At 40.9% G+C, this 25,323-nt stretch overlaps 1 protein-coding gene across 1 annotated transcript in view; it reads left to right on the forward strand.

Moving 5' to 3' along the window:
* Positions 1-25,323, forward strand: part of Lama2 (laminin subunit alpha 2) — a 586,091-nt gene that overhangs the window by 553,273 nt on the left and 7,495 nt on the right. The window contains exons 56-62 of the mRNA XM_050138074.1: positions 5,111-5,259; positions 10,874-11,050; positions 11,266-11,431; positions 19,511-19,623; positions 19,935-20,124; positions 22,183-22,338; positions 23,758-23,911. Of these exons, the coding sequence (XP_049994031.1) occupies positions 5,111-5,259; positions 10,874-11,050; positions 11,266-11,431; positions 19,511-19,623; positions 19,935-20,124; positions 22,183-22,338; positions 23,758-23,911 (1,105 nt within the window). The remainder of the gene's footprint in view (positions 1-5,110; positions 5,260-10,873; positions 11,051-11,265; positions 11,432-19,510; positions 19,624-19,934; positions 20,125-22,182; positions 22,339-23,757; positions 23,912-25,323) is intronic.

Raw genomic sequence — 25,323 nt, forward strand, 5'->3', positions numbered from 1 at the left:
TAGATAGATAGATAGATAGATAGATAGATAGATAGATAGATAGATAGATAGATAATCTCCTGGAAGAAATTTAGTACACAAAACAAGGCTGTAAATACAACCACATTAATATTAAAACTCTCCATTCATCAAAAAGCATAAAATGCAAGCATCTATCTGAAAAGGTATTGTTAATATAACCTCAGAAAATCTAGTAAGCACAATATGAAGCAACTTTCAGAAAGCAAGAAGCAAGTGAAACATGTTCAGTAATGAACAGCTCTGACCAGAGACATTCCACTGGAGAGAAAGCACGATGGATGCAATAATAATAATAATAATAATAATAATAATAATAATAATAATAAATATTCAGTTTTGTGGTGTCAGAAAAATGCATTTTCAATCCACACTAGATTTTATATCCATTAGAATAGTAAAACATTATGAAGTATAATATGACCAAGTGCTGGCAAGGCCTTTGTTAAAGACAGTTCTTACTGTTATGGAAAGAGGAAATTGATACAGAGCTTTGGTGACTGCTTTGAATCTGTTCTATATGGTAGACCACGTGTGAATTCTACAAGCCAGTCTTTCAACCCCATGCACAGACCTGAACAATGGCAAACGTGCACAATGAGATAAGTATAAAAAAATCCCAAATGATTAGTTCTTATTTATAGTACATAAATGAAAAAGGACCCAAATATTTATCAACTGGAAAAGAGACCAGTAAACTAGTTATGGCTTAATGGTCTAGAAATCAGGAGTAGCAAGGGATAAATTACAATTTGACAAGACAAAATAGATAGATGAGAACTAAGTAGCAAAGAAGGTGCAGAACACATTCTGACATCACTTGCATAGGTTTCTGTATGAAGTATTGAGTATATTATTTACAAATAAATATGTAAGTCGTTGAAAATAATTTTTAAAACCCTGGGATAATAAATCACGTAATAGTGGTACCTCTGAGGTGGGAAGGCAGGAAGATGGATCAGTGCCGGGAGCCATCCCCAATGGTGGACAGGTCTCAGCAGAGGGTATAAAGAGCTGGTAAAGGAAGGATGTAAGCCAAGCCATGATGGTCTGGAGAATCTTGCAGTCTGACTCACTAGCAGCCAGAGTGCTTCTTTATTTATACAGAATTTAGTAAGTAGGGATATGTTGTTCCAAAACATAGATCATATGTTCCCAAACATATCATTTTTGATTTGGGACATGTGTTTCATTTCCCATTGCTTATCTTTCAGTCATCACTAATAAACTATGACAGAACAGAGTTATCATTTTTTTCCAATCATTTTCCCTCAAGTTTTGACATCACTGATAAACAGGGTTATTATTTTTACTCATTAACCCCATAACCCAATTTTTAAGAATCTAGGGGGATATGAAAAGTTGTTCTCAGACTAGTTGCTTCTGTGGCTAGGAAATTTGAACAAAACAATCTTCAAGTCATCCCGGGCTTGCTGCCACTTCCCAAGAAGTGTATTATTAGCTCTTAATGGTCAGAGTGCCCAAGAAATATCCTCTGGTCAAAGCTGGTGCAGTTATTATTCAAATTCTGTCATAATACAATGTCTATATTTTATATTGTTATAGAATATAAAATACCATGTTTCTACGTCATTTTTTGCCCATCAGTATAAGCCTCTGTGTAGGACAGAGGTCGCTTCAGCTAGTCTAACTTTATTGCTGTCTATGCCATGTAATTGCCTGGGTGTACAGTGGGAAGAGGCTTGTGATCTGAACTAGGGCCAACTCCTCTAGCCCACTGAATCTTCTTGACCTTTGTAAATTTACTTTATTTTGATTATTTTGTTCTTGAGTAAGTACAGGGACAGATGTTTCAAAAATGTCTCATAGCCTCATAAAGAGACCTCTTGCCTCTTTATGTATGACACAACCTCCAAGGCATAAGGAAGACCTTCAAGTAGATAAGGATATCTCCCTAAAACAGGGTAGGGGAAAAACAGTATGTTCAGGACTGTCCTGGGGAAGTTTAGAAATAACATTCCTGGGAGAAGGCATAAATGATTTATAAGAAAATTTCCATCAGTCCAATATTCCCAAAATGTACAAATATTAAAAGTCTCCCAAGTATGCCACAGGTTGAGATGAAAACCAGTGGTGGTATGGCGGCCATCATGTGGCTCAGCTTTGCCGGATCTTTGTCAAATAGCTGTGCTGGCTTTATGACTTCTGCCCCCTCAGATATGGTTGGATCATCTCCCCCTTTTTTGTTTGTGAACTTAAGCGCTGTCCTGAGATTAAAGAAGAGAGAGTTTGTAAAACCTTTTTTTGTAACCCAGAAACCAAGGCAGGCTAAAATGGAGCTGTAATTTGTTGGTGCAAAGACTGCATGTTTTGTAGCTAGTTTAGAATTGTTTCATAGGCCATGGAAGTGGGGAAAACAGGCTGCTGATTCATAGTGTTTGCCTGGGGTCCTTTACCTGTAAGAGGTGGAATCAAGCCAATTCCCTGAAGTTTAAAGGAACCCTTTTTACCTTTACAAAAAAGGAGGTAAAAAAAAAATCAAGATTCCTAACACTGTTTCCTTTGCCTTGAGGAGGGTACCAAGGCCTGTCATTCACTTTGTAATCAAGGTTTTCCTTGTTTATACTAGCTCCATGTATTTTGAGGCAAAACCCCAAAACTTAATGATTCAGACATAGTTTGTCAGCTTCTAAAATTTCCCTAAGATTTTCTTCTTAAATGATGCATTTCAGATCCAATAGCTCATGCTCATTGTTACCACATATATAATATTTTCTATAGAAGACTCAATTTCTTATACAGCTCATCCTCCCAGGGAATCATCCTAAGTTTTATTCTTAACATCAGCTTTCATAAGAATTGTTACACTGTCCCAGTTCTAGCCTTCGGTGAGTTGCCTTCAACAGCAAGGAGTTCAAACATTAATTAGATCTGTCAAAGACATGCAAGAGTTGTGCAGCCACTTCCAGCAACGGCAGTGAAGGGTCAATCCAAGTCATCCAAGCATGGTGATCTTTGTCAAGCAGCAGCTCTAGGATGCTTGACGCCACCATCTGTATAATTGGAATTCAGGGGTACAGTGAAGGGTTAGTCCAAATTGTCCAAGCACTGCAATCTTTGTCAGATCAGTAAGAAGCTCAATGGATATGAAATTCTAGCCTTTTCAATTGCATGGTAGATTACAGTTGATTTGACAAGAGAGCATAAACATGCATTTCAGCATTTCCATTGTGAGGACCACACCAGCTCTAATGAAACTTTCTCAAGGGGATGGAGAAATGGCACAAGGGTTAATAATGCCTGCTGTTCCTGCAGAAGACCCAAAGGATGGCTCAAAACCACTTGTAACTCCTGCTCCAGAGGGCCGGCTGCCCTCTTCTCCTTAGACATGCTTCTGAACTCACATGCACAAACTTAGGCACAGATACACACCTACACACATAATTTAAAAATTTGAAAAAGTTTTTAAAATATTTTTCTTGCCACATTGAGGAAGAAAAGTAATACTTATCTTCTCACTGAGAGGAATAATCATTGAGAAGGTATAAAGAAGAGTGCCACCAATCTTCATCTTCTAATTCTGAAAAATCAAATTCCTTTCTCACTTTTGCAAATGATACTCAAATTATATTGAGCACCAAACCAAACATTCTGAAATTTTCATCACATCCCCTTGGCCACTGCCAATAATTAAACACCTGCCAGCTCCAAATTTCTTAGCACTGAATAAATGGATTAAATCACCAAATTTTAGGCAAATTTTTAAAATAGAGTGTGTTCCCATTAAGACAATTAACATACAAAGACAATAAGTACTGAAATACAAAGCACATCAGAAATGAAATTTTAATGCCCCGAACATTAAATGAGAATGAATAGCTTTTAAAATCTTCTAATATTTGTTATCTTATAAAGGAAACAGTGTTAAATTATTCAAATGGGCTTGAATCAGTGCTGTCTAAATGGACACATTTTATTCGTGAAAGCTAACAGTTGAAATATCCAGGTTATGTGTGGTTGTGTTGTCCTACATGTGTGTTTGCTATCAAACAATCAATTAAAGTAGTTTTTGAGTAGGTAGCTTGTGGTGATCCCACTGAGGGATGATGAAGGATAGTCTGCAGCACATTGTATATGGGACACGTAGCTACATAGATAGCCTAGTGAATTGTTGAAGGGATGGTAATGCTGATAGAAATAAAACATGTTAAACACCATCAGTTACTCACGGAGCACAGAATGGTCACTGTGCAGCAGCTGCCCTGGTACTACACAGGAGAGGCAGTGCCTTTAACATCAGCTTTGGATACAAGGATTGCATCCAATCTCCCTGGAGTTCATAATCAGATATCAACACCATACTGGTTGCCTTGGTAACACTGACAAGAAGAAAATAGGCATGTTTGTGGATGGAAAATTGTCTTCCTTCTTTCTAAATGTGGGAGACAAGTTGCATGTTTGTGGCAGTGATCTATTCCACCAGCTTGGAGACAAATTAAAGTCTAAGCGCTCAAATGCCACGAGATTGAGTCAGAACTCATTTCTAGAAATGAGCGGCCCACTTGGGAGTATAAAGAAAAATGATTTTGTTGACACCCTTTGATTCCTGACAGTTCCTGAAAGTTAGAGGACAGCTGTAAGCAGAGCTGTTAGGTTGAGCATTAGAAACTTGTCAGACAACTGATATTACTGTATCTACCTGCTCCCTTACCCAAGAAGTAAAATAGTAATTTTAAAACAAAAGACATTCCTATATCCTTATCAACTCTGTTTAAGTAAATATTGAGATGCTAGGGAGATGGCTTAACAGGTAAGAACATCTACTGTGCAAGCAGGAGGACGTGAACTCAAATCCCTTGAATCTACAAAAGCAGTGAGATGTGGCTATATGTGACTAGATATAACACAGCTCAATGGGAGGCAAAACAACAGGATGTTCACCAGGGTTTGATGGATGCCAGCCTAGCTCTGGGTTCAATGAGAAAGCCTATTCCAAGTGACGGAGGCAGAATGTTAGAGTGGGACCTGACATCCTCCTTTGGCTCCTCTGTGGTTGGAACAGAACATCAATCACTCCATCTGTCGCATATACAACTCCTGCTTACTCCTCAATACCCATTTTTCGCTGCAGGCCTATTATGCCATATTCCTCAACAAGGGCCGTCTGGAAGTGCATCTCTCGTCGGGGACACGAACAATGAGGAAAATTGTCATCAAACCAGAGCCAAATCTGTTTCACGACGGGAGAGAACACTCAGTTCACATGGAAAGAACTAGAGGGTAACTAAGAATAGCGCACTTGCCGTTCCTCTATCCACTGTGAACTCCCTTTGCCAGCATAGCTCTTCACCTGAGCCCCCCTGTGTGGACAAACCACACACTCCAAACCGTGACAATGCACCGAGGTCCTCATTTTGTGTTTGGGAGCCTTATAGGCAAGGGCCTGGGGAGTTCTATTACTAAGGTTTCCCTTCCCTGTGGTTCTTCTCACACGTTCACGGAGCGCATCTTCTCCAGCTACAGATAAAGGAAAATCCCTCCCCCTGCACCTTGCAAGTAGCCAATTTTCTAATAAGGTAATAATCATAGGATAGCTGAGGTTGAGCCAGTAGCCTCTGACTGCTGCTAGTTCACTCGGGTTCCAAACCAGTTATGGCAGATGCTTAGAAACCCACCATCAGTACTGTGGGCATGACAGTAGCTATGAGACCACCTGTGCCTCTTTTGAGTGTGCTTCGTCTTGGTCTGTTCCTTAAAACAGCATGCAAGGCTCTGTAGTGGCTTTCTGAAAGAAGAGGGTCGAAGTAGAAAAGGGGAATGGTGGCCATCTCTAATCATGTATAGTGACCATTTCTCTATAAATCTCCAAGGATACTTGTCCTTAGTCCTGAGCCAGGGAATCATCCTTGAAGCATATTAACTGATTTTTTTTTATTTCTGCACAATGCTTTGTCCTTACTTTATTGGGAAAGTCATCTGTGTTCTTCATCAAAATCTTATGAAACAATTCAGAGAGGTAATTAGTTCAGAAGGAGGATGAGAGGAAAAGGCAACAGAAGCCCAGAGACTTGGGGGCCTCAAACCTCCAGACCAACAATCCATTTATTAAACCAAAGGCAAAGAAAATAACTAGAAATTCAATCTGATGAAACCTCAAAACACAGAGAGCACGTGGGAGGGTAGCAAGGTTATGAATGCAGAGTGATGCTCCAAAGAAGCAGGGCTATCGTACTTTGGAGGTCTATATTTTCTAATTGTCCTCTTTTATAGATAACAGTTTAGATAACTAATGAGGTTTCTTATTTTCTGAGTAAATAATAAAGCCTTCTTTGGTTTGTTCTGTTGTTGTGATACAGGACATTTGTTTGTGAGCTGAATTAATTCTGAGCATCTGTGTTGTGTCTAGACCAGGAGATTTGGAAACCATGATTAAGAAAAATGAGTGATCAACATTCAGATAGCACATGACTTTTACTGATTTAATAGCCAGGTATCATAGTTAGGGTATCTGGGGGTAAAGGCAGACCAGATTTTCTCACTTAAATCTTAGGGAGTACTTTAGAATATCAGTTTTGCTTGTCTTCTTGTATGCATTTTAGGCCATTTGCTAAACTTTAATCTTTCTCACTATGGGAAGGACATTTTACAAATTCTGAAATCTCAAATAATTTCAACAAACAAATGCAAGTTTGAGAAACATAGATGACCAAAATTCAACAACGGTATGCTATTTTCAAAAGAAAGAATTTAGAAATCCCATAATGTGTCACCATGTTATGTATACTAAGATGTCCTCTGAACAGGTGTTTCCTCAAGCAGGGCATTTTATTATGCCGACTTCACAGCTGTTGGCCATCAATCCAAATTTGATTTGATTAAGTTCTGTATACAATGCATCCCTGAAAACTGGTCACCCGGTTAATCAGCCTTATAAACAAACAGGTTTGCCACTTACTCTTAGTTAAGAGATGATGTATTAGACATACGACTGTGTGGTTATCTAATTCCATGCCAACACAGGAGCCCACTTACTACAGTGTCCTTCTCGACACCCTAAGGTCAAAGCACAGTCATTGTCTACTCCATAAGCAAACACATGAAGCTGGTTAACCAGACATCACTAAAGAGCCTCCCAGCATCACTCAAAAACGTACTGCTTCATATAGCCATTCTAAGCAATGCCTGTGTTGAATTCTAGGCTGACTGTCTTTTAATCATTTTAAACTAAGTGCGAGAAGTGTATTAATATCCCTTCATCCCAAATGAGAAAACATGACATAATTTGCCTCAAATTGCATAGCAGAAACAAAAGCCAAGTTTAAAACCAGCCTTAATGTCTCATTTATGCTTGGTCTGCTATTTGTTCTTACCCAGTGAAGACTTCAAACATTTATTATTGCTAGGTATTGAGTATGGTATGCTATTACTAGTTTGGAAATCTTGCTTTCTCTCAATGCCTTTATACATCAGCTATCAATCTTTTCTCTTACTAAACTTCAGAATATTGTGGTAACTGGAGTAACACTCTTAAATTATTTGAAATTTTAGCTTATTTGACAAACAAACGTTGTTTGACAAAATTTCTCTCCTCTTTTGCTCCTTTTTTCACCCCAACCCCATATTCTCTCCTTTTCTATTTCTTCCTTTTAAAAATAAAAATAAACTCACATCAATCATCTTCTTATGTCAATTCTGGACACTCAGGGACCCTTCCTTCTGTGACTGCCTTCATTTTGAACTTTCCCCTGGAGCCTACCCTATGGACAGCAGCTCTAACTGAACAAAAACTTTGAAGCCCTAAGGCCTAAAATAGCACCTTGGGTGGCTGGGATAAAGGACTGAGTTCAATGTGTCCTCATAGCTAAAGACCAGCAAGTTAAGAGGTTTTCAGAAGTTAGGACTTCCAGAGATCACGATACAGACAATTTAAGCTTTGTCTCCCATAGCATTCAATATATGTCAATTAAAAAAATACCATTTTATTTTTCATGTAAATTACAAATACTCCAGTTAATACCAGCTTCCGCATACACAATTGCTGATGAGTTGAAAAATTAAAAAAAAAACATTTTGCAAATAAGTACAGACAAAGTACAAGAAGAAAATAATTATAAGGCTGTGAGAATCAACCACTGAAATTATAAAAGAAAATGGTCAGCTGACCTATCACAGTACCGATGAGTGTTTACTGTAGAGTTTAACATAAAGTAGCCTATCAGTTAGAAGTATAAATGAGGGACTGGAAAGAAGGCTCAGTGGGAAATAGAGACAGAGACCCACACTGGATCACCAGACTGAGCTCCCAAGGTCCCAATGAGGAGCAGAAGGAGGAAGAACATGAGCAAGGAAGTCAGGACCACAAGGGGTGCACCCACCCACTGAGATAGTGGGGCTGATCTATTGGGAGCTCACCAAGACCAGCTGGTCTGTGACTGAAAAAGCAAGAGATAAAACCGGACTCTCTGAACATGGCGGACAATGAGGGCTGATGAGAAGCCAAGGACAATGGCACAGGGTTTTGATCCAACTTCATGTTCTGGCTTTGTGGGAGCCTAACCAGTTTGGATGTGCACCTTCCTAGACCTGGATGGAGCGGGGAGGGAGGGGGGTGGATTTTCCACGGGGCNGGGAGGAGGCGGAAATTTTTTTTGAATTTTTTTTTCTTTTCAAGAAAAAAAAATGAGTCCATACTGCTCTTGTAGAGGACCAAAGTTTGGTTCCCAGCACCCATATCGCATGACTCACAACCACCTATAACTCCAGTCCCAGGGCAGCGAGCGCCATCTTCTGGATTCCATAAGGCCCTGCCCTCACATTTGCATATATCTACACATACACACACACACACACACACACAACTAAAAAATAAAATAAATCTTTAAAAATAATAAAATTAGAACAGATTATCTCACCAGAATGGAAACATTGTTAACATCCTTATCTAAAAAAGGAACAGAATCAATTATTTATATTTAATGTTTCTTGAATGTAAAATGCAAAAAAAAAATTTATCAACTGTAGCCTTTCAGCATTGCCCTTATTATGTACCACAGCCTCGGGGCAATCTCTTAATTAATGTATTCCAGTGTTTGAAGTAAGTGTTTTTAATCTCCATTTATAAATGAATAAAATGAAACTAAGCATGATTAAATATAACTTGCCCAAGGTCATGCTACTAGGAAGATTCCACATTAATACTGAATTCCACTCTAGCCCTCCTAAAGGCTCACACTCCTTCTGAGTTACAGCGGATTAAGGCCTGTTCTTGTGCTCCCTGGATAGAACAGGACAATTGGAGAATCTACCTTTGAAAGACAAGGGCCCCTGGTTTCTTAGCACCCTAATCAAGATCAGAAAGTTACCTCAGTGGACATTCCTTAGGAGCCAATTAAATCCCCAGTTAAGTCTTAAATTCAATGCCTTAGGAGAAAAGCCAGTGCTTCAGCCTAGAGAGCCCTGGCTGGGGGAAGGTGCTCAGTGAATCCCTCACACCTGGTGGCTGTCAGGTCTCAGAAATCCCCAGAGCTCTGAGAGGTGAGGTTGAACACCTCCCCCCCCCCACACACCGGGCTTTGTCGACATATTCCTCCAGAGTCTATCACTTAAAACCAAGTTCTCCCTAGCTTCCTTCTGAAACAAAGTCTTGCTTGTGCCTCTAACCCCTGAAACAGTGACATTTTTGAGCCATGACAAAGTTGATTCTGTTCTGTTGTCTTATGTTAGAATTGTGGATCCACTGCTCAGTTTCAAGTCCTAACTTGTCTTAATCTGTTACTTGCAGCTCTCTCGCCTTCACGTCCCTCTCCTTCCATCCCCCCCACTCTCTTTCTTCCCACTGCTCCATTAACAAAATCAGGTAATACGGCATTTTAAGGCTGAGTTTCCACCTGGGCACTTAGGTCCCATCTTCAGATAACAACTAAGTTCTCTGTAATCCATCTACATTCTGTCCACGACGAGGAACAGCACTGTGATTGCTGCTGGGACCAAGTTCAAAACCTGCTTGTACAAAGAAAAGTAGAAAAAATGCCTTTGGTCTTTTTCATCATTAGAACTCCGTGTCTCGGTTCTTTGGCCCTGGATCCAAGGATTGTTGTGAATAAGTAGTGTGCGGTTCTCAATTAGCAGTGTGTGAGTAATCACTCATAAGCAAATTAGGGAAATTAATGAAACAGCCACTGAGGAAAATCACTGCAAGGAACAATTAGCTTGGTGTTCTGGCCTGCCTCTTCTATTCAAGAGCCAGCAGCTACGTTCTTTATACAATGTACTGTAAGTGTTTGCTGTTGATTCCTGCAATCTAAGCTCTCAGGAGGACAGTTTGTCCCCTAGCAAGAAGATAATAGCTAGCACAAACCAAGACATAAAGAGCCAAACAAAATGCAGCCCCTTGCTGTGCCAAACTCACAGATCCTTATCTGATTAGACGTTGCTGTACAGCCCTGCAGCTTCTGTGCTCACAGAATGTGTGTTGGGCTGCAAACCTGGGTTGCCACCTGCATCAGAGATGTGTGTTGCAGCTGCGGGATTGCCTAGTTTCAATAAACTTTCAGTACATGTTAATGAGCAAGGAATGAGGCAAAGTCCGAGGGAACAATGGTGTTTGTTAGTTGCTTGGTGTTTAGGTCCTAATCATCTCTTCTGGGCTACCTTAAAAGCTATGGGAGATCAGAGTGCCATGAAACATGCCTGCAAACTCCTAGCTGCCAATAGACTGAGGCAGAAAGATCGTAAGTTCAAAGCCAGCTTAAGCTACATAGCTAGATCTCTTTTCAACAATAGTAATAATAACAGCATAAGAGAAACTAAATTTCTGGGAGCAGAGAATAAGAGGTGGTGGGGAAAGACGTTTCTAACTGTACTGGATGTCTGTTATCTTTAAATGTCTTATCAGCATCTTCACTGTTCAAGTCGATGAAGACAGAAGACAGACACAAAACCTCACAGTGGAGCAGCCTATCGAAGTGAAGAAGCTCTTCGTCGGGGGTGCTCCTCCCGAATTTCAGCCTTCCCCACTCAGGAATATCCCTGCCTTCGAAGGCTGCGTGTGGAATCTTGTTATTAACTCCGTGTAAGTGCCTCTCATGTCTGCCGCCATTTGCTTTGAATTTAATATGAGGGTCGCTGTAGCAACCACATTATCTAACACCACAAAAGATAATCCTTTAATGTAGACCTAGAATTCTATCCTGACCATTTCAAGTCAGAATTGGGGTCTGATGTAATTGCTCAAGAAGAAGACAGTGAAAAATAAGAAAAACTTTCATTTTGGTTGTATTTGATTAGCCCCATGGACTTTGCACGGCCTGTGGCCTTCAAAAATGCTGACATCGGCCGCTGTGTCTATCAGAAGCCCCGGGAGGACGAAGATGAGGTTCCAGCTGAAGTGGTGGTCCAGCCTCAACCAGTGCCTACCCCTGCCTACCCGTCACCTGCCCCTACCCTGGTGCATGTAAGTGTTCACGTGCACACTGCTTTCAAACCTTCCATTCTGAGTCATTTCCAGATCGGAAGTTGTTCAAGGTATCTAGCAGACTGTCGCTAGCTCTAGAGCACCAGAGACCTGTGTATGAAAACCTGGTCTCCTCACAGCTTCTTTGGAGGACTTTTATCTTCATTATCTTTTCTGCTAATTCTGATGTTCATAAATTAGAACTGATTTTTCTTTGAAGGATTGAAGAGGACTGAAGTTTTTAGAATCCAGATTCAAAGCCATTTGTAATTCCAGTGCACAGAGAGAACTGGATCAGTGTTCAGTCCCTTTGAATCTTACACATAGATCTCATATAATTTGGAGTCTTAACTTTTCAGACTGGTAGTACATAATTGCAACTCTGAAAATATCACATAGATGTATGTTTGTGTCTGACATAACTTTCTATTGTATACACACACACACACACACACACACACACACACACACGCATGCAGAGGGCGTCACACAAAATAGGCCACATTATAAAATGAGGCTGTTAACCGCCCAGGTATCAAATTCCATCAGAATTTTAGAAGACAGCTTCTAACTGCCTGAAACATACTAAGCATATACTAATGCTTCTATTTGGTGTTTTCAAGACTTACTATGTACTCACCTCTAGCCAAACCAATTCCATCCAATGTGAAATACCAATTGATGTCCTGTTTTCAATAGAATGGATAAGAATTGGCCTCCTAAAGTAACTCACAATTAACTCAAACAACTGCCCAGCGACAGGATGGGGATGCTAATCCATTAGATGGACCCGAAAATCTGGTTCCTAATGAGCACAGGGCTTTGCCTTTACTTGGCTGGCCCAGTGAGGACTACTGGGGGAGGAGAGAGGTTCCAGTTTGCATTATTAGTAACTAAGAAACCAAGAACTTCTGAAAATTAAAGTCTTTCAACATCACTCATTTTTGTACTGGAGTTCTAGTAGAAAACTATGAAGCCCAAAAAAAAAAAAAAAAAAAAAAAATGGGTGCATCCAAGACTCGCGTGTGTGTCAAAATGGCTTTTTCCAGAATTGACTACAGCTTACAGTCTCATCATTACTTCAGAGATGGTCCGTCTCACTGCACTCAGGAGTATAGGCATCGATCACAGTTGTGGTCCAGGGCTAAAGAACGGTGTAGCACACGTGGTCTTAAGTAAATATCTTGAAAACACTTGGACACAGCATTTTCTCCTTTAGTTTACTCTTTAACTGGCTTCTTTCCCTGGAGAGTCTTATTATGTGGCAGGCCAAATAGTCATTGCTCAGAAAAACTGATTATGTGCTATAACCAACATTTAAGCTTCTGAAAAAAATGTGTCTTACACTACTACAATTATAATGAAATTACAATAATGAGTATATTACAATCACGATTCTTGTGAAGATATAATAATCAAAGGGCATGGTGTATGTGTGACTTTGAAAATTAGGGTTCTATTTTTATAAGATATTATTTTGTTTTCCTTATAGTATTATTAGAAGTATTATTGTCCCAGTCCTTACAAAAAGAGATGCCTAGAGTCACCAGCAGACAACAGGAAGCCCATGGTCAAGTAGGGTGATTTCCCCTGCTTTACCAATGCTCCATGGGTGCTTCCAACAGATGCATCAATAGGATGTCTCCTATTTAGTTAGCATATTTGGTCAAGCAGAGCCTCTTGGACCTTCTTATCGGTAGGTCTTCAGCTTTGTGTGTTGGTTTATTTGGGTAGAAAAGATTGCTGGTAGTCTCTAGAGAGCCCCTTGTTTTTCCTTGTGAAATGGATGGCCCAGTATGCGGTTAATACGTTATCAGCCATCCAAAGTTAGAAAGCGTTCCCCTCATGTTATCCCATTTGACACAGTGCCAGAGTCTAGCATCCTCTTGTGCTTCTCTCTTATTATACAACCTGTTCAGCTCTGGGATATTCCTGTAAATTCTGCAGAATTTGCTTTAAGGGATTCTTCAAGCACTCCAATGTTTCTGGTTTCTGAAGAGCACGGTTTGCAGAAACATGAAGAGTTTTACAAATGAGTTTTTTTTTTGAAACCTCTTATTCTAATTCAGGTTTTCATTTTCTCTGAGCAAAAAAAAAATGCTTTAACTTTTTCAAAAACACAACACTGCACTATGGACAAGACTGACACCAAGGGCTTGAGGAGCAGCCCAACTTTGGAGTAGACCAAAACCGATCCGTATCATGGGCAGAAAAGATCTGAGAAATCCCAACTCTTTTATAAAGCATTTATTTTAATGTGTATGAGTATATGTGTGCTCCATGCAATGCACACTAAGTTCAAAAGGAGGGTACCAGATCCTGAAGACTGGAGGTGTGCATGCTCGTGAACCTTCCTGTGAATGCTAGACCAACAAGTGTTCCTAGCTTCTAATTCACTGCAGAACGAAATCCTAACTCTTAAAAGGCCCTGTGAGAAAAGACACAGTATGGTCTCAGATTATACAAACAATAGAGACCTGAAGCCCATCCGGTATTTCCTGTCCTGCTCTTCGTATCCCTTTGTGACTGTAAGGTCAGAATTCTTTTAGGACTCTTCAACTTCATGCTTTTTGTTTCATTTTAAAATGAGGTCTTGCTCTGTAGATCAGGCTAGCCTCAAACTCACAGAAATTCACCTACCTCTGCCTCCCAAGTGTTGAAATTAATGGCGTGTATCACCACACCAAGCAGAATTGTGTTTTAGAGGCTCAGCTCCTGTTTCATATAGTATGTATCATCCATTTTAATTTCTTCCTTTCCCTTTGTGGAAAACAGTGTCCCCATTTTTGCAGTGACTAAAAGTTAATAACTTGGTAATTTACTTTATAAAATACATTCATCAAAAGCCCAATGAATATAAGATTGATATAATCCTAGCTAAGAGGAAGGGACAGAAAGGGGAATGAGAGGCCTCGTGCCATTGCTCAGTGAGCTCTGGAGTTGATGCCCTCTCTGAGTATGGACACCTAGCTTTGAAGACCATTAGGCACAAAATGACATACTGTTCATAAATCTAGAAAAGAGTCTAGCCTGTGGTAACACCTCATCATACTGTGACTTCTTCTGTGAGAAGCAGTTGGTCTAACCTTTCACACTTCCAAGGTGGACACGCATACTGGGAACCCTTGGGTGCTGATGGCTGTTCTATTTGTAACAATTTCAAACTCAGGCATGAAATGTTTTATGGATCTTTGTTTCTAGCTATTTTTAATTCTCAACATTTCTGAGTTTATATTTTTAAAATCAGCACAGGTCAATCTTGGAAGTGGGCACTACTGTCTACGAGTCTCATATTTCCTGACTGACAGGAACTCCCCTCCTTCATGCCCATCGTTATCTTCCTTATACCTTGACAGCAGCTTAGAGTGCAAAGAAAACATTCACTAGGCTTCAGGTTAGTTGAAAAATACCCTGGGAAAGCCCTGCCCTGTGAAATGAAAGAGTCGATCCTTTGGTTATTACAAGGTCAGCCATCCTAGATTAGATAGAATTTCCTTCTTGTTATCTCAATTCCCAGTGCCAGAGCCTAGCAGCCCCTTGTAGTTTTTCTCTGATTATTTAGCCCAGGACCACGAGGGGTGCACCCACCCACTGAGACAGTGGGGCTGATCTATTGGGAGCTCAACAAGGCCAGCTGGACTGTGACTGAAAAAGCATGGGATAAAACCGGTCTCTCTGATCATGGTGAACAATGAGGGCTGATGAGAAGCCAAGGACAATGGCAAGGGGTTTTGATCCTAATTCATGTTCTGGCTTGGTGGGAGCCTAGCCAGTTTGGATATTCACCTTCCTAGACATGGACGGAGGGGGGAGGACCTTGGACTTTCCACAGGGCAGGGAACCCTGACTGCTCTTTGGACTGGAGAGGGAGGGGGAGAGGAGTGGGGGGAGTGGGAGAAAGGTGGGAGGAGGGGGAGGGAAATGGGAGGCTGGGAGGAGGCAGAATTTTTTTTTCCTTTTTCCAAATAAAAAAAATCTAGGGGAGGGGGAGACCCCTGTTGGTCTTATCTGTGGACATTTCTCATCTAGAATGACAGAGATGGGATGGATAAGCATCTTGGCTTATCGATCCTGAAATGTACTGATGTGTTCAAATGAGATAAGTGTCTACACTGTTGACTCCAAGCTCTCCTGAAAAGCCTGGCCCATGAGAATTGGCATACATCAAGTTGGTTGCATTTCTTATATTTGAATCTCGCTGGAGAATTGAATGTAGCACTTCCAAGCTCTGGTAGAAATGAAGAATTCTGATAAGGTCTCTTTGAGAATTGAAGAGAGGTCAGCTCAAAAGGAAAAAAAAATAACAAAACAAAACAAAACAGAGCTTTAGAAAGTGATTCCTGTAGCAACATCAGGACTGCAACTTTAAAAGCTATGTATAGCCATAGCCACAAGATAAATCAATTGGGCACTGACACGTACTTAAAGGGAGAACACACATTCTACACTCTCCAAGGAATCTGTCTTAAGGCGTGTCACTGGCAAGGCCCAGTTCCCACCTAAGAGCTCACACACAAGGAGTTAAAGAGGTTCAGTGTCGCAACTGCAGCAGGCATTGTATCCATCGGGACATTGAAGTTGGTGCTGGAAAAGTACCTAGTTGGTATTCACCCACAAAGATCATCAGAAGCAAGCATCAGATGGGATTTTAGCCCACACTTATTAGCGGGATCACTGACTCATGAAGGAAGAAAATTACACAATTTTTAGCATGAGTCATCATGTGGTGCCCGTTTTGATACACGTGGTTGAGACCTCTGCATCACAGCTATCTGAAGTCAAAGGATGCTGACCAAGAAACCAAGTGCTGCCTTGGGTTTGATTATTCCCAACTGTCAACTCTGCACCGGGAATTATTCTGACCTGAAGTTTAACCAGTGGAAAGGTTTGCCAGGGAAACTGACCGTTCGCCTTGTGACTGTGGCTCCAGGAAATATGGCTTCCTTCAGAATCCTCTCGAATCACTTCAGGCCCTCATCAACAAGTGCACTCCTCCATTAGGCTCCCCACAATCCTGTGTCCCTAAGAAGTGTCACCTGCAAAGCAGAAACAAATCAATTTGTCCTTTATCACCTTTCCCCCGGTGTGTTGCCTGCATTCTAAAGCGTCGCCACCAGGTGGCAGAAGTGTAACATGCTGAGATTGATGAGCCTCTAGTGAGGCTGTTTTTTTTTTTTTAATTACTATTATTGTTGTTGTTTTAGCACGTTTCAGAGATGAGTGTTTCCAAAACACAGGAAGAGCCCTTTCTCGGGTCCTCATCAGCTGAGAGGAATAAGACTCAAAAAATAAGACAAAAAAAAAAAAAAAATAGCTGTGCTTTGCCTATTTCTCTACCCTCGTTTCCGTTTCTATGGAGGCCGGGCTTGAAAATGTCCTTGCTGACAAGATGGCTTCATTCTCTGAGAAGTACCATTTTCTAGTAGCCCTCGGGTGTCCCCACTTAGCAGATTGGAAAGGGAAAAGAAGCTGAAACTGCAGTAAGTGCAGTTCTACCCTCTGTCCAAGAGCAGGGAGGAAGGGAAGCTCCCACCCCCGACAGCAGGCAAATCTGTGGCGTGGAACCCGGACACATCCAAATCTCAGATCCCCCAGGGGATGGTGACTGGGCAGGTTGCCATCAAGTCAGCAAGGGGATAGGTGTAGATTTGTAGGGAAATATTGTATTGAAAGAGTTTTTTTTTAATATTTATGTCCTAACTAAGGTAGATCCATACCATACGTAATCCACTTACTTGCACTTCTATCCTTTGCCAAGGGCCAGTTTTATGAAGGGCTATAGATTATGAACATCTTACTGAAGTGATATACAGGGTATGCATCCTCTTAGCAATTGGTGGTGAGAATCTGCCACAGTGATTACACGTGGGGTGGCCTGGTAGAGGATGGGCATGTTCCCCCTCTCTCCTGTGGCTCTGAGCATTCTGAGGAGGCTGCTGGAATCACAGCTCTTCCTGACTCTCAGATCCACCCCCCTTTCACAGACGTGAAGCTGGCCTCTCCACAGGGTTTTCCTCTTGCCTAAGCGATTGTGCTATGAAATGACACCGGAGTCCAAGGACCTGGACAGAATCCCTTCCATCCGAAAGTGTGTTGAAACGACCGCCTAGGAAGTTGGATCACATTTTCAGGGTCGGCAAGATGGACTGCTCAGCTGAGGACCTATTCCTCTGCCAAGAGGCAAAGTCATGATGTTCAACTACCACGTGACATTCAAAGACACAAGCTGGCCAAAGCATACCACAAATAAAACACCTAAACTTTACAACTGCCATCCTGATCACTCAAAAAGCCATGTTAGAAAATGATGTGTTATGGTATTATTTGGTGCTAACATATTCTCTTGGTGAATGGATAAGCAGCCACAGCAGTAAACAGCAGCATTACCTACTAGCGGATGGATTTCTTCAGGCTGTGCGTTATTGGTTCCTAATTCCTTGGCATCCACTGGCTTTTTCAATGTCTGTTTTTAGAGCTCAAAGTTGAGAGATGTGTTGGTAAAATTCCCTTCCTAAGAACAACACATCCATTCTCTCCGAGGAAGGTTACATACTACATTTGCTGAGAAGGTCTTCTGTACACGAAACACCCCGGAAGCCTGAAAAATGATCCTTACTCTATTCGTAGCCTGTGTGGGACAGGCCATGAAGCCATTAAAGGTGTTCCATGTGGGTTTCCTTTGTTGGACATGCAATAGGGGAAGTACTGCTCGGTGTCATGAATAGCATCGTCTTGCCCTACCCAGTGTGCGTTCGCACAACCATATGAATTTCGGCTGGTCTTCTCTTCATAACCGACCATCTCCCGGGAATCAAGAAAGGAACCACCTCCAGAAAGACCAATTTTATAGCTTTCAAAACACTTTAAGCCCTTTTACCTGCTGTGGCATAACAGCGCCTTTGACTAAGCTCGAGAGAAAAGACAATAAGGCTTTTCCTTGCATAAGGATGTCCTAGGTGCTGATGAGTCACGTCTGAAATACTCCGCTGGAGAAGAACGCCCCCTCGTCGAAAGCCTGCCCTGGGTTGTTTAGGAGCCCTGCTTCATCAGCCTTGGCTGGGGTGGCTGACCTTTTGTAGCTATTAATCTCAGATCTGAAAAGCAGATGTGGGCGTGCAAGGGTGCATGCTGTTCTCATGGATCCTCCCATGAGCCCGGCCTCTAAACGACTTCGTCAGCCACCTGCATGTCAAAGCAGCCTGGGAAACGAGAAAACGAATGAGGAGAAGCCTTGTGGCTTTGTCATTTGAGGAGCCTTGCTTCCTGAGTTGTGTGTGAGAGTCCAAGTTGCCGGGATTGGTTTTGTGATCGGCGAGGCTGTGAACAAAGGGGAAATGCAGGTTCCCTTCATCAAAAATTATTATGAATTTCCAGGCGGCAACAGCACAGCATTAAAGCAAGTAACTGCACACACATGCACCTAGCTGATCCTCTCGAGCACCCTGGGAAGCTGATCTTTGAACAGCAGCAGTTTGTGTGGTGGGTTGCATTAAAAAAAAAAAAAAATGTGATGGTTGCCTAGCAACTGGCTAAGGCCCTGAATGGGCTGACTTGCAGGTTTAGATACACCATCTTGAAATTCTGAATTTCCGTTCTAGTGGACTGATAATTTTCATGGAAAAAAAATAGATGGGAAACGGAAATAGGGAGGACAAAAAGGACCCCATTTTTCTACTCTCATAATTCATGTGGCATCCCATAGTCCTCCCTGTTCTGTCTTCTAAAGACAAAACTCCTCCTCAGTGATGTAAATGAGGAAAAAAAATTGCAATTTCCACAGAAATCTCAACCATGTTTTCCTTAGAGAGTGAGGAAAATATGAATGTATCGGTACATTTTTAACACGTTCCTTTAGCAAACTCTAGGACGCGGCTAAGGAAAACTAGTTCAAATTCCCAGAGCACTCCCTAAGCTCCTGCATATGCTGCCGGTTGCAGAGATGAGTAAGAAGTGTGCTTTATTCTCGAGGAATTCTGCATTGTTCAGTGTCATGAAGGGAACAGGTGGAACCACGCAGTCTGCAGCATTGCCTGTTCACAAACGGCTGTAATCTCACCTTCTGTCCTTGGTATTTCTCAGGGCCCTTGTGTTGCAGAATCAGAACCAGCTCTCCTGGCAGGGACCAAGCAGTTTGGGCTTTCCAAAAACAGTCACGTCGCCATTGCCTTTGATGACACCAAAGTGAAAAACCGGTAGGTATTATTCTAGAACATGCCACAGGAACTAAGTGATCATCGAAGCACTGAATATTCACATTTAATCAAGCCTAATCAACCACATGTAAAATCCCCAAAGACAGAGGTTTGTTTGTTTTTAATCCACTGAGGAGAAAACAGAATTCTGTTTGCTTTGAGCTCATATACAGGAGATTCAAAGCCCTATAAATTCCCCCACTCCAGATTTTATATCCGTCATCAAAGTGTGTCTCTCATATGATACCACTTTCTCTTGGCCTAACAATGCTCTCGGTTTTCTGCTTCTTCTCCCCATTTGTATTTCATAGTCTCACCATTGAGTTGGAAGTGCGAACTGAGGCTGAATCAGGCTTGCTCTTTTACATGGCCCGGATCAATCATGCTGACTTTGCTACTGTTCAGCTGAGAAATGGATTCCCCTACTTCAGCTATGACTTGGGAAGTGGCAACACCAGCACCATGATCCCTACCAGGATCAATGAAGGCCGGTGGCACAAGGTAACAGGCCCACGTTGTTGGGGGGTATTCTAGGTAGGGTCCTGGAGACAGCCAGGACCTTCCCCTGCTGGGGCTGTTTTGCCAAGGCTAACCCCTAACCCCAGAGTAACAGAAATGTGTCAGAGACTGAACCAAATGGCCAGTGGCATGTAGAGTGGCCAGAGCCTGGAGAATGTGTTTAGACCCGAGAAGGTTTCTGCTTTACCATGTGAGCTGGTTATAATACTACAGAGTCCTATCATTGTTACATAACTGTGGTTCCCAAGCATCTGTCCACGAAACAGGGCCAGGCAGTGGAAGATGGTTGCATTGGCTCCAGTGAGAATCCGAGGACAAAAGAGTATGTTCATTATGATGCTTTTTGTGTTCTCAGCTTCTAAGCTGAAATAATGTTTGTTCCAAGACTGTGCATTCCTCTCTAATAAGAAATAATATGTGGCCAAAGTAAAAGTTGGCAGCATCAAGACGGGCCCTAAGACCTGCCCCTCACCCTAGCACATTTTGATCTGAAAATCAAGGAACCAGAAATCTCTGCAATATCAAGTTTAAGGGACCCCGAGGTACCATTTCCACCAAGAGTCATTTGCAACAACTTTAAACGTTGGCCTTACATGCAGAAAGTGGTGCTAGTGTAGGCACAGAGGGCTCGTTTGCCAACTTGCTCCTCTTTGGCATGGCTGCAAGTAGCTAACATGTGGCCTGATTAAAACAAAAGCTCGAAATTTGTCTCTGCACCTGTGATAGTCTATTAAGCAAAGTTTCCCTAGGTAGACCAATAAACTGTTTAATTTTCAAAGTGCAATGTTATTAGATGTTGGATTTGATGTATTAACCTGCTTTGGCTTGTCATGTCAGAGAGAAAGCCAAAGAAAGGAAGAAAATAGAATTACAATACAAACTGCAGGTCAATCAGCTTGTTATTCACAGAAAGAAGCTATGAGATCTTTTTTGCTTGGGACCTTCAAAGTAGCAAGCATGGCTCCTGATGAGGGAGGTCTTGATACGATTTCTTCTAGTCTCTGACTGTTTGAAGAATAAATAAACACTTGAGGAAAAAAACGACATATTGATAGACCAGCAAGTTGAGAGTGGGAAAGGCAATTTACGAAGCACAAATTCATGTTGGTCTTATGATAAAAATATCCAGAGTCAGATATACGGGAGTAATGCTGAAGAATATCACTATAAATTTATGTAGAAAAATTAGCCTTAATAGCCAGTACAAATTTCATTTGTGAAAATTAAAAAAAAATACTTCTTATATCAGAACAGATATTTAAAATTTGGTATTACATTGTTCTAATCCTGCCTAAGCTGCTGTTGGAGCACTTTTGTGCACCAGCATCTAAAGGCCTACATCTTCCCTTGGCTAAATGCAGACTTCCCAGGCCTCACAGTCCTCCCGTTCTCTCATTCATTCCTGTCATGATATCAGCAGATCTCAGGGTTACATTTTCCTCCCTGACTTTAGACCTATCAGCTGCTACAGGAAGAGCAACACCCGTCCCCTACCCTGATCTTCCTTCCTAAAATTTTTCACAGGAAGGGCTTAGTAGGCATACATGAATTCGTATTAAGATCCCAGGCTTTGCTCATCCAAAGTAACACACTACTAAAGGTAGACATGGAAACCAAGTGCAATAAACATGCCTATCACATCAGCACTGGGAAGACTGTGGCAACAGGATCCTGAGTTCAGAGCCATCCTAAGCTAAATAATGAGAGCTTGTTTCAATAATAGTGATAATGACAAAGAAATGCATTTTGCATCTCTCTTAGCTCAAGACAAAGCTGTTAGACTGCCAAGTTCTTTATGACACACCAACCTCTGAAGCATTTATCTCTCTTTATATTTCTGGAACTGTATCTGGTACTTACTCAGAAAGAAATTATACTCAAGGACAGCATTTGATATGCTCTGTAAATACACTTACTTTCACCTGTATTATGGGCTTAGCACATGAGTGGTATCATTTTCCCTTGGAAATACCAGGAAAGTTCTTACGTCTTGTGTTTTTGTTAAAGGCAAATGTTAACGATGCCTCCTCACTTCTGTAGATTAAGATTCTGAGAGTGAAACAAGAAGGAAATCTTTATGTAGATGATGCCTCCAACCAAACCGTCAGTCCCAAGAAAGCTGATATCCTGGACGTGGTGGGGATGCTGTATGTTGGTGGGCTGCCAATCAACTATACCACACGCAGAATTGGTCCAGTAAGTTTCTAATTCTTTGTTGTTTATTTGGTAGAGTTAATGACTTGTGCATGTATATATTTTTTTAATTCTGAAGTCCCATATCTCATGATTACTTGCTGGTGTGTGGTAAATCATCTTATTAAAGAAATAAAGAAAGTCTTATAGGTAGCCTTGACTATGAGGGAAACTACCACAGAATACTGAAGTGGACCCTGGTGTCCAACATCCTTAGTTTGAATATCTACTTAACTAGATGTTCACACTAGCTGTATGAGCTTGAGCAAATATTTTCACTTCTTTTTAAATGAAATGTTTTCAAAACATGGTAATGATAATGCCAACCAAATAAAGATTCTATAAAGATTAAAGGAGATGATACATGTAAGGTGTTTGGTAAAAGACGTGGGGAATGGAAAGCACTGGACAAGGAAGATGAAGGCAGCATTCATACTGCTCTTTTAGAACTCTTAAGAGATGCAGAATTTAAGAGTAGCTCGCAAATTTTGACCTTAAAATTTAAAATCTTAAAAATTGTACAAATTAATATTTACCAGTTAAGTTTTGCAAACTTGGCTTGTGTCATGATTTACTTTGGAAAGCACAATTCTGAGAAGTACATGGGATTAGGGATTTTAGTGACTGCAATACAAACAATATTGAGACTCCACTCAGTCAACAAGTGTCTGTTTATGCATCAGAGCCCATCACTACTACAGTCACAATGCTCAGCACCTGGATATGTGTGTGGATATGTGTGTGACAAATATATATTACTTTTTTTTCCATAACTACGCTACTTCCCTATCTATCCAAAACAAGAGTCTGGAGTGATGATAGCAAAAATGATCAACTGGAATTCCAAAACCCAATAGACTATAGTGGATCAAAGTATTATAGGATTAAGTTAGTTCTAAATTCCATCATCCCTAAGATATTTTATACAAACTTTTGCATTTTTTGTATATATCTTCTGAGGGAAGTGACCATTGCTTTTTCTGGGCTTTTGTTCTAAAGGAAGTGGAACTGATCCAAATGTGTCTTTTTCCACAGAAACTGAAACAGAACACAATCGAATGTGTTGGTAGTAAGGTTAACAAATTATCTGTAGAAACTTGAAATCAAAAATATAAGAGACTAATCAAAAGTTACTGTCCTCATATTGAACTCACCTCTCTGTCAAGTCAATGGTCACATAGTGTAACCCAGTCCTTAGATTATCACGGTGATGTGGTCCTGATTAGATACATCCCAGTGGACAAGTTATATTTTGGATTTCTGTCCAGTGCGCTGTCAAGTCTGGGGTATAGAAGTCTAGACCCAAGCAACTCTGACGCATGCTCTATTAGCTAATGACTGCACATAGTGTAGCCCACAGTTGACTGTGGGGTGAAAACACTGCTAAATTTGGCATATGTTTCCTCTGCCCTGACTGCTCAGGTAACCTACAGTCTTGATGGCTGCATTAGAAATCTTCGCATGGAGCAGTCCCCTGTTAACCTGGACCAGCCGACTTCCAGCTTCCACGTCGGGACATGCTTTGCGAATGCTCAAAGGGGAACTTACTTTGATGGAACAGGTTTTGCCAAAGCAGGTGAGGGACTTCCACATTCTTTCTGTTGGTATCCACGATGTATAAACACTGACTTCTTACTTATGCCAAGAAATAAAAATTCCCTAGGTCCTGAACTATTTATTATTCTTCATTTAAACTAAAAATTAGTTTCTACAACTAACAAAAAAAAACCCTCTAAAACATTCACATATGGTTTGTGGGGGTGGAGACGGTAGTTCAGTGGTAAAGCACTTGCCTCACTTGGGTGAGGCCCTGGGTTCAGTCTCTATACCTGCCAAAGCAAACCAACAATGACAACAAAAACTCCCATGTGTGATTCTAATAAGAACTGATTGGAAAAAATAAATAATTGGGGTAAAAGGACACTTGGAAAGTGTTCCTTTTCCTTCACTAGAAATCAGTGGTAACAAAGTAAAAGTAACTATGCAAGAAAGCTCTCTTGTGATGGTCTGTGTCTCGGTGCTCTCTGTCTAACTTTCCGGGCATGAGATACCCTCTTCTTTTCTTCCTTTATCACTCTTTTCAGGGTTCCATTTCATCACAACACACATGCATGTGCACAGAGGTACCTAGTCATCATTGACAATGACAAGAGATGTCATTTTGGCTGGCTTTAAGTAGTAATTTCCAACATAGGTCTGCATTACTGAAATTGAACATTGCATTGTAAAGGAAAATAGAACTAATCTACATTTACATAGAACCCTTTATATTAGTTACTGTAGGAGACTGTTTAGGATTATGGGCTTTTGAGTGACATTTATTTGTTCATTTAGGAGAAAAATAAGGAACATACAATGTGTGGGTGTTAATTCTAGGAAATGGGTAGAGATTGTAATTCCTGCCATTAAAAGTATATTATCAATAATAAAAAAATGCAATTTTCTGAGAAATCACAATGAAAAAAAGAAAAATAATTTGCTGAAGACATACAGTGTTCTGCAGATTTAGAAAAAAAAAGGTTAGTTTTGTTTGGGAGTCAGAAAAGGTTTTCTGGAGAAACAGATATGTTGTAGAAGGTTGCTTATTTGTTCCTGGCTGTTACACCCCAAAATAATCACACAGAAACTATATTATTTGCAATAATGTTTGGCAAGTAGCTTAAGCATATTTCTGGCAAACTCATATCTTAGATTAACCCATCTGCATTAATCTGTGTATCGCCACTAGGCAGTGGCTTACGGGATAAAGTTCTGGCATCTGTCACTAGCAGGGCTATATGGCTTCTCCCTGACTCAGCCTTCTTTCTCCCAGCATTCAGTTTAGTTTTCCCTGCATAGCAAAATTCTGCCTTGCTATAGGCCAAAGTGGCTTCTTTATTCATTAACCAATAAAAACAACACATAGACAGAAGGACCTCCCACAGCACAGATATGTGAGAAAAGCTTTATTATATGAATTGAATACTTCCATGCAAAAGTTGTGCAAGT

This window comes from Alexandromys fortis, unplaced genomic scaffold (assembly GCF_014885135.2).
Source record: "Alexandromys fortis isolate MF-2015 unplaced genomic scaffold, M_Fortis_MF-2015_v1.1 scaffold_14, whole genome shotgun sequence".
Taxonomy (NCBI): Eukaryota; Metazoa; Chordata; class Mammalia; order Rodentia; family Cricetidae; genus Alexandromys; species Alexandromys fortis.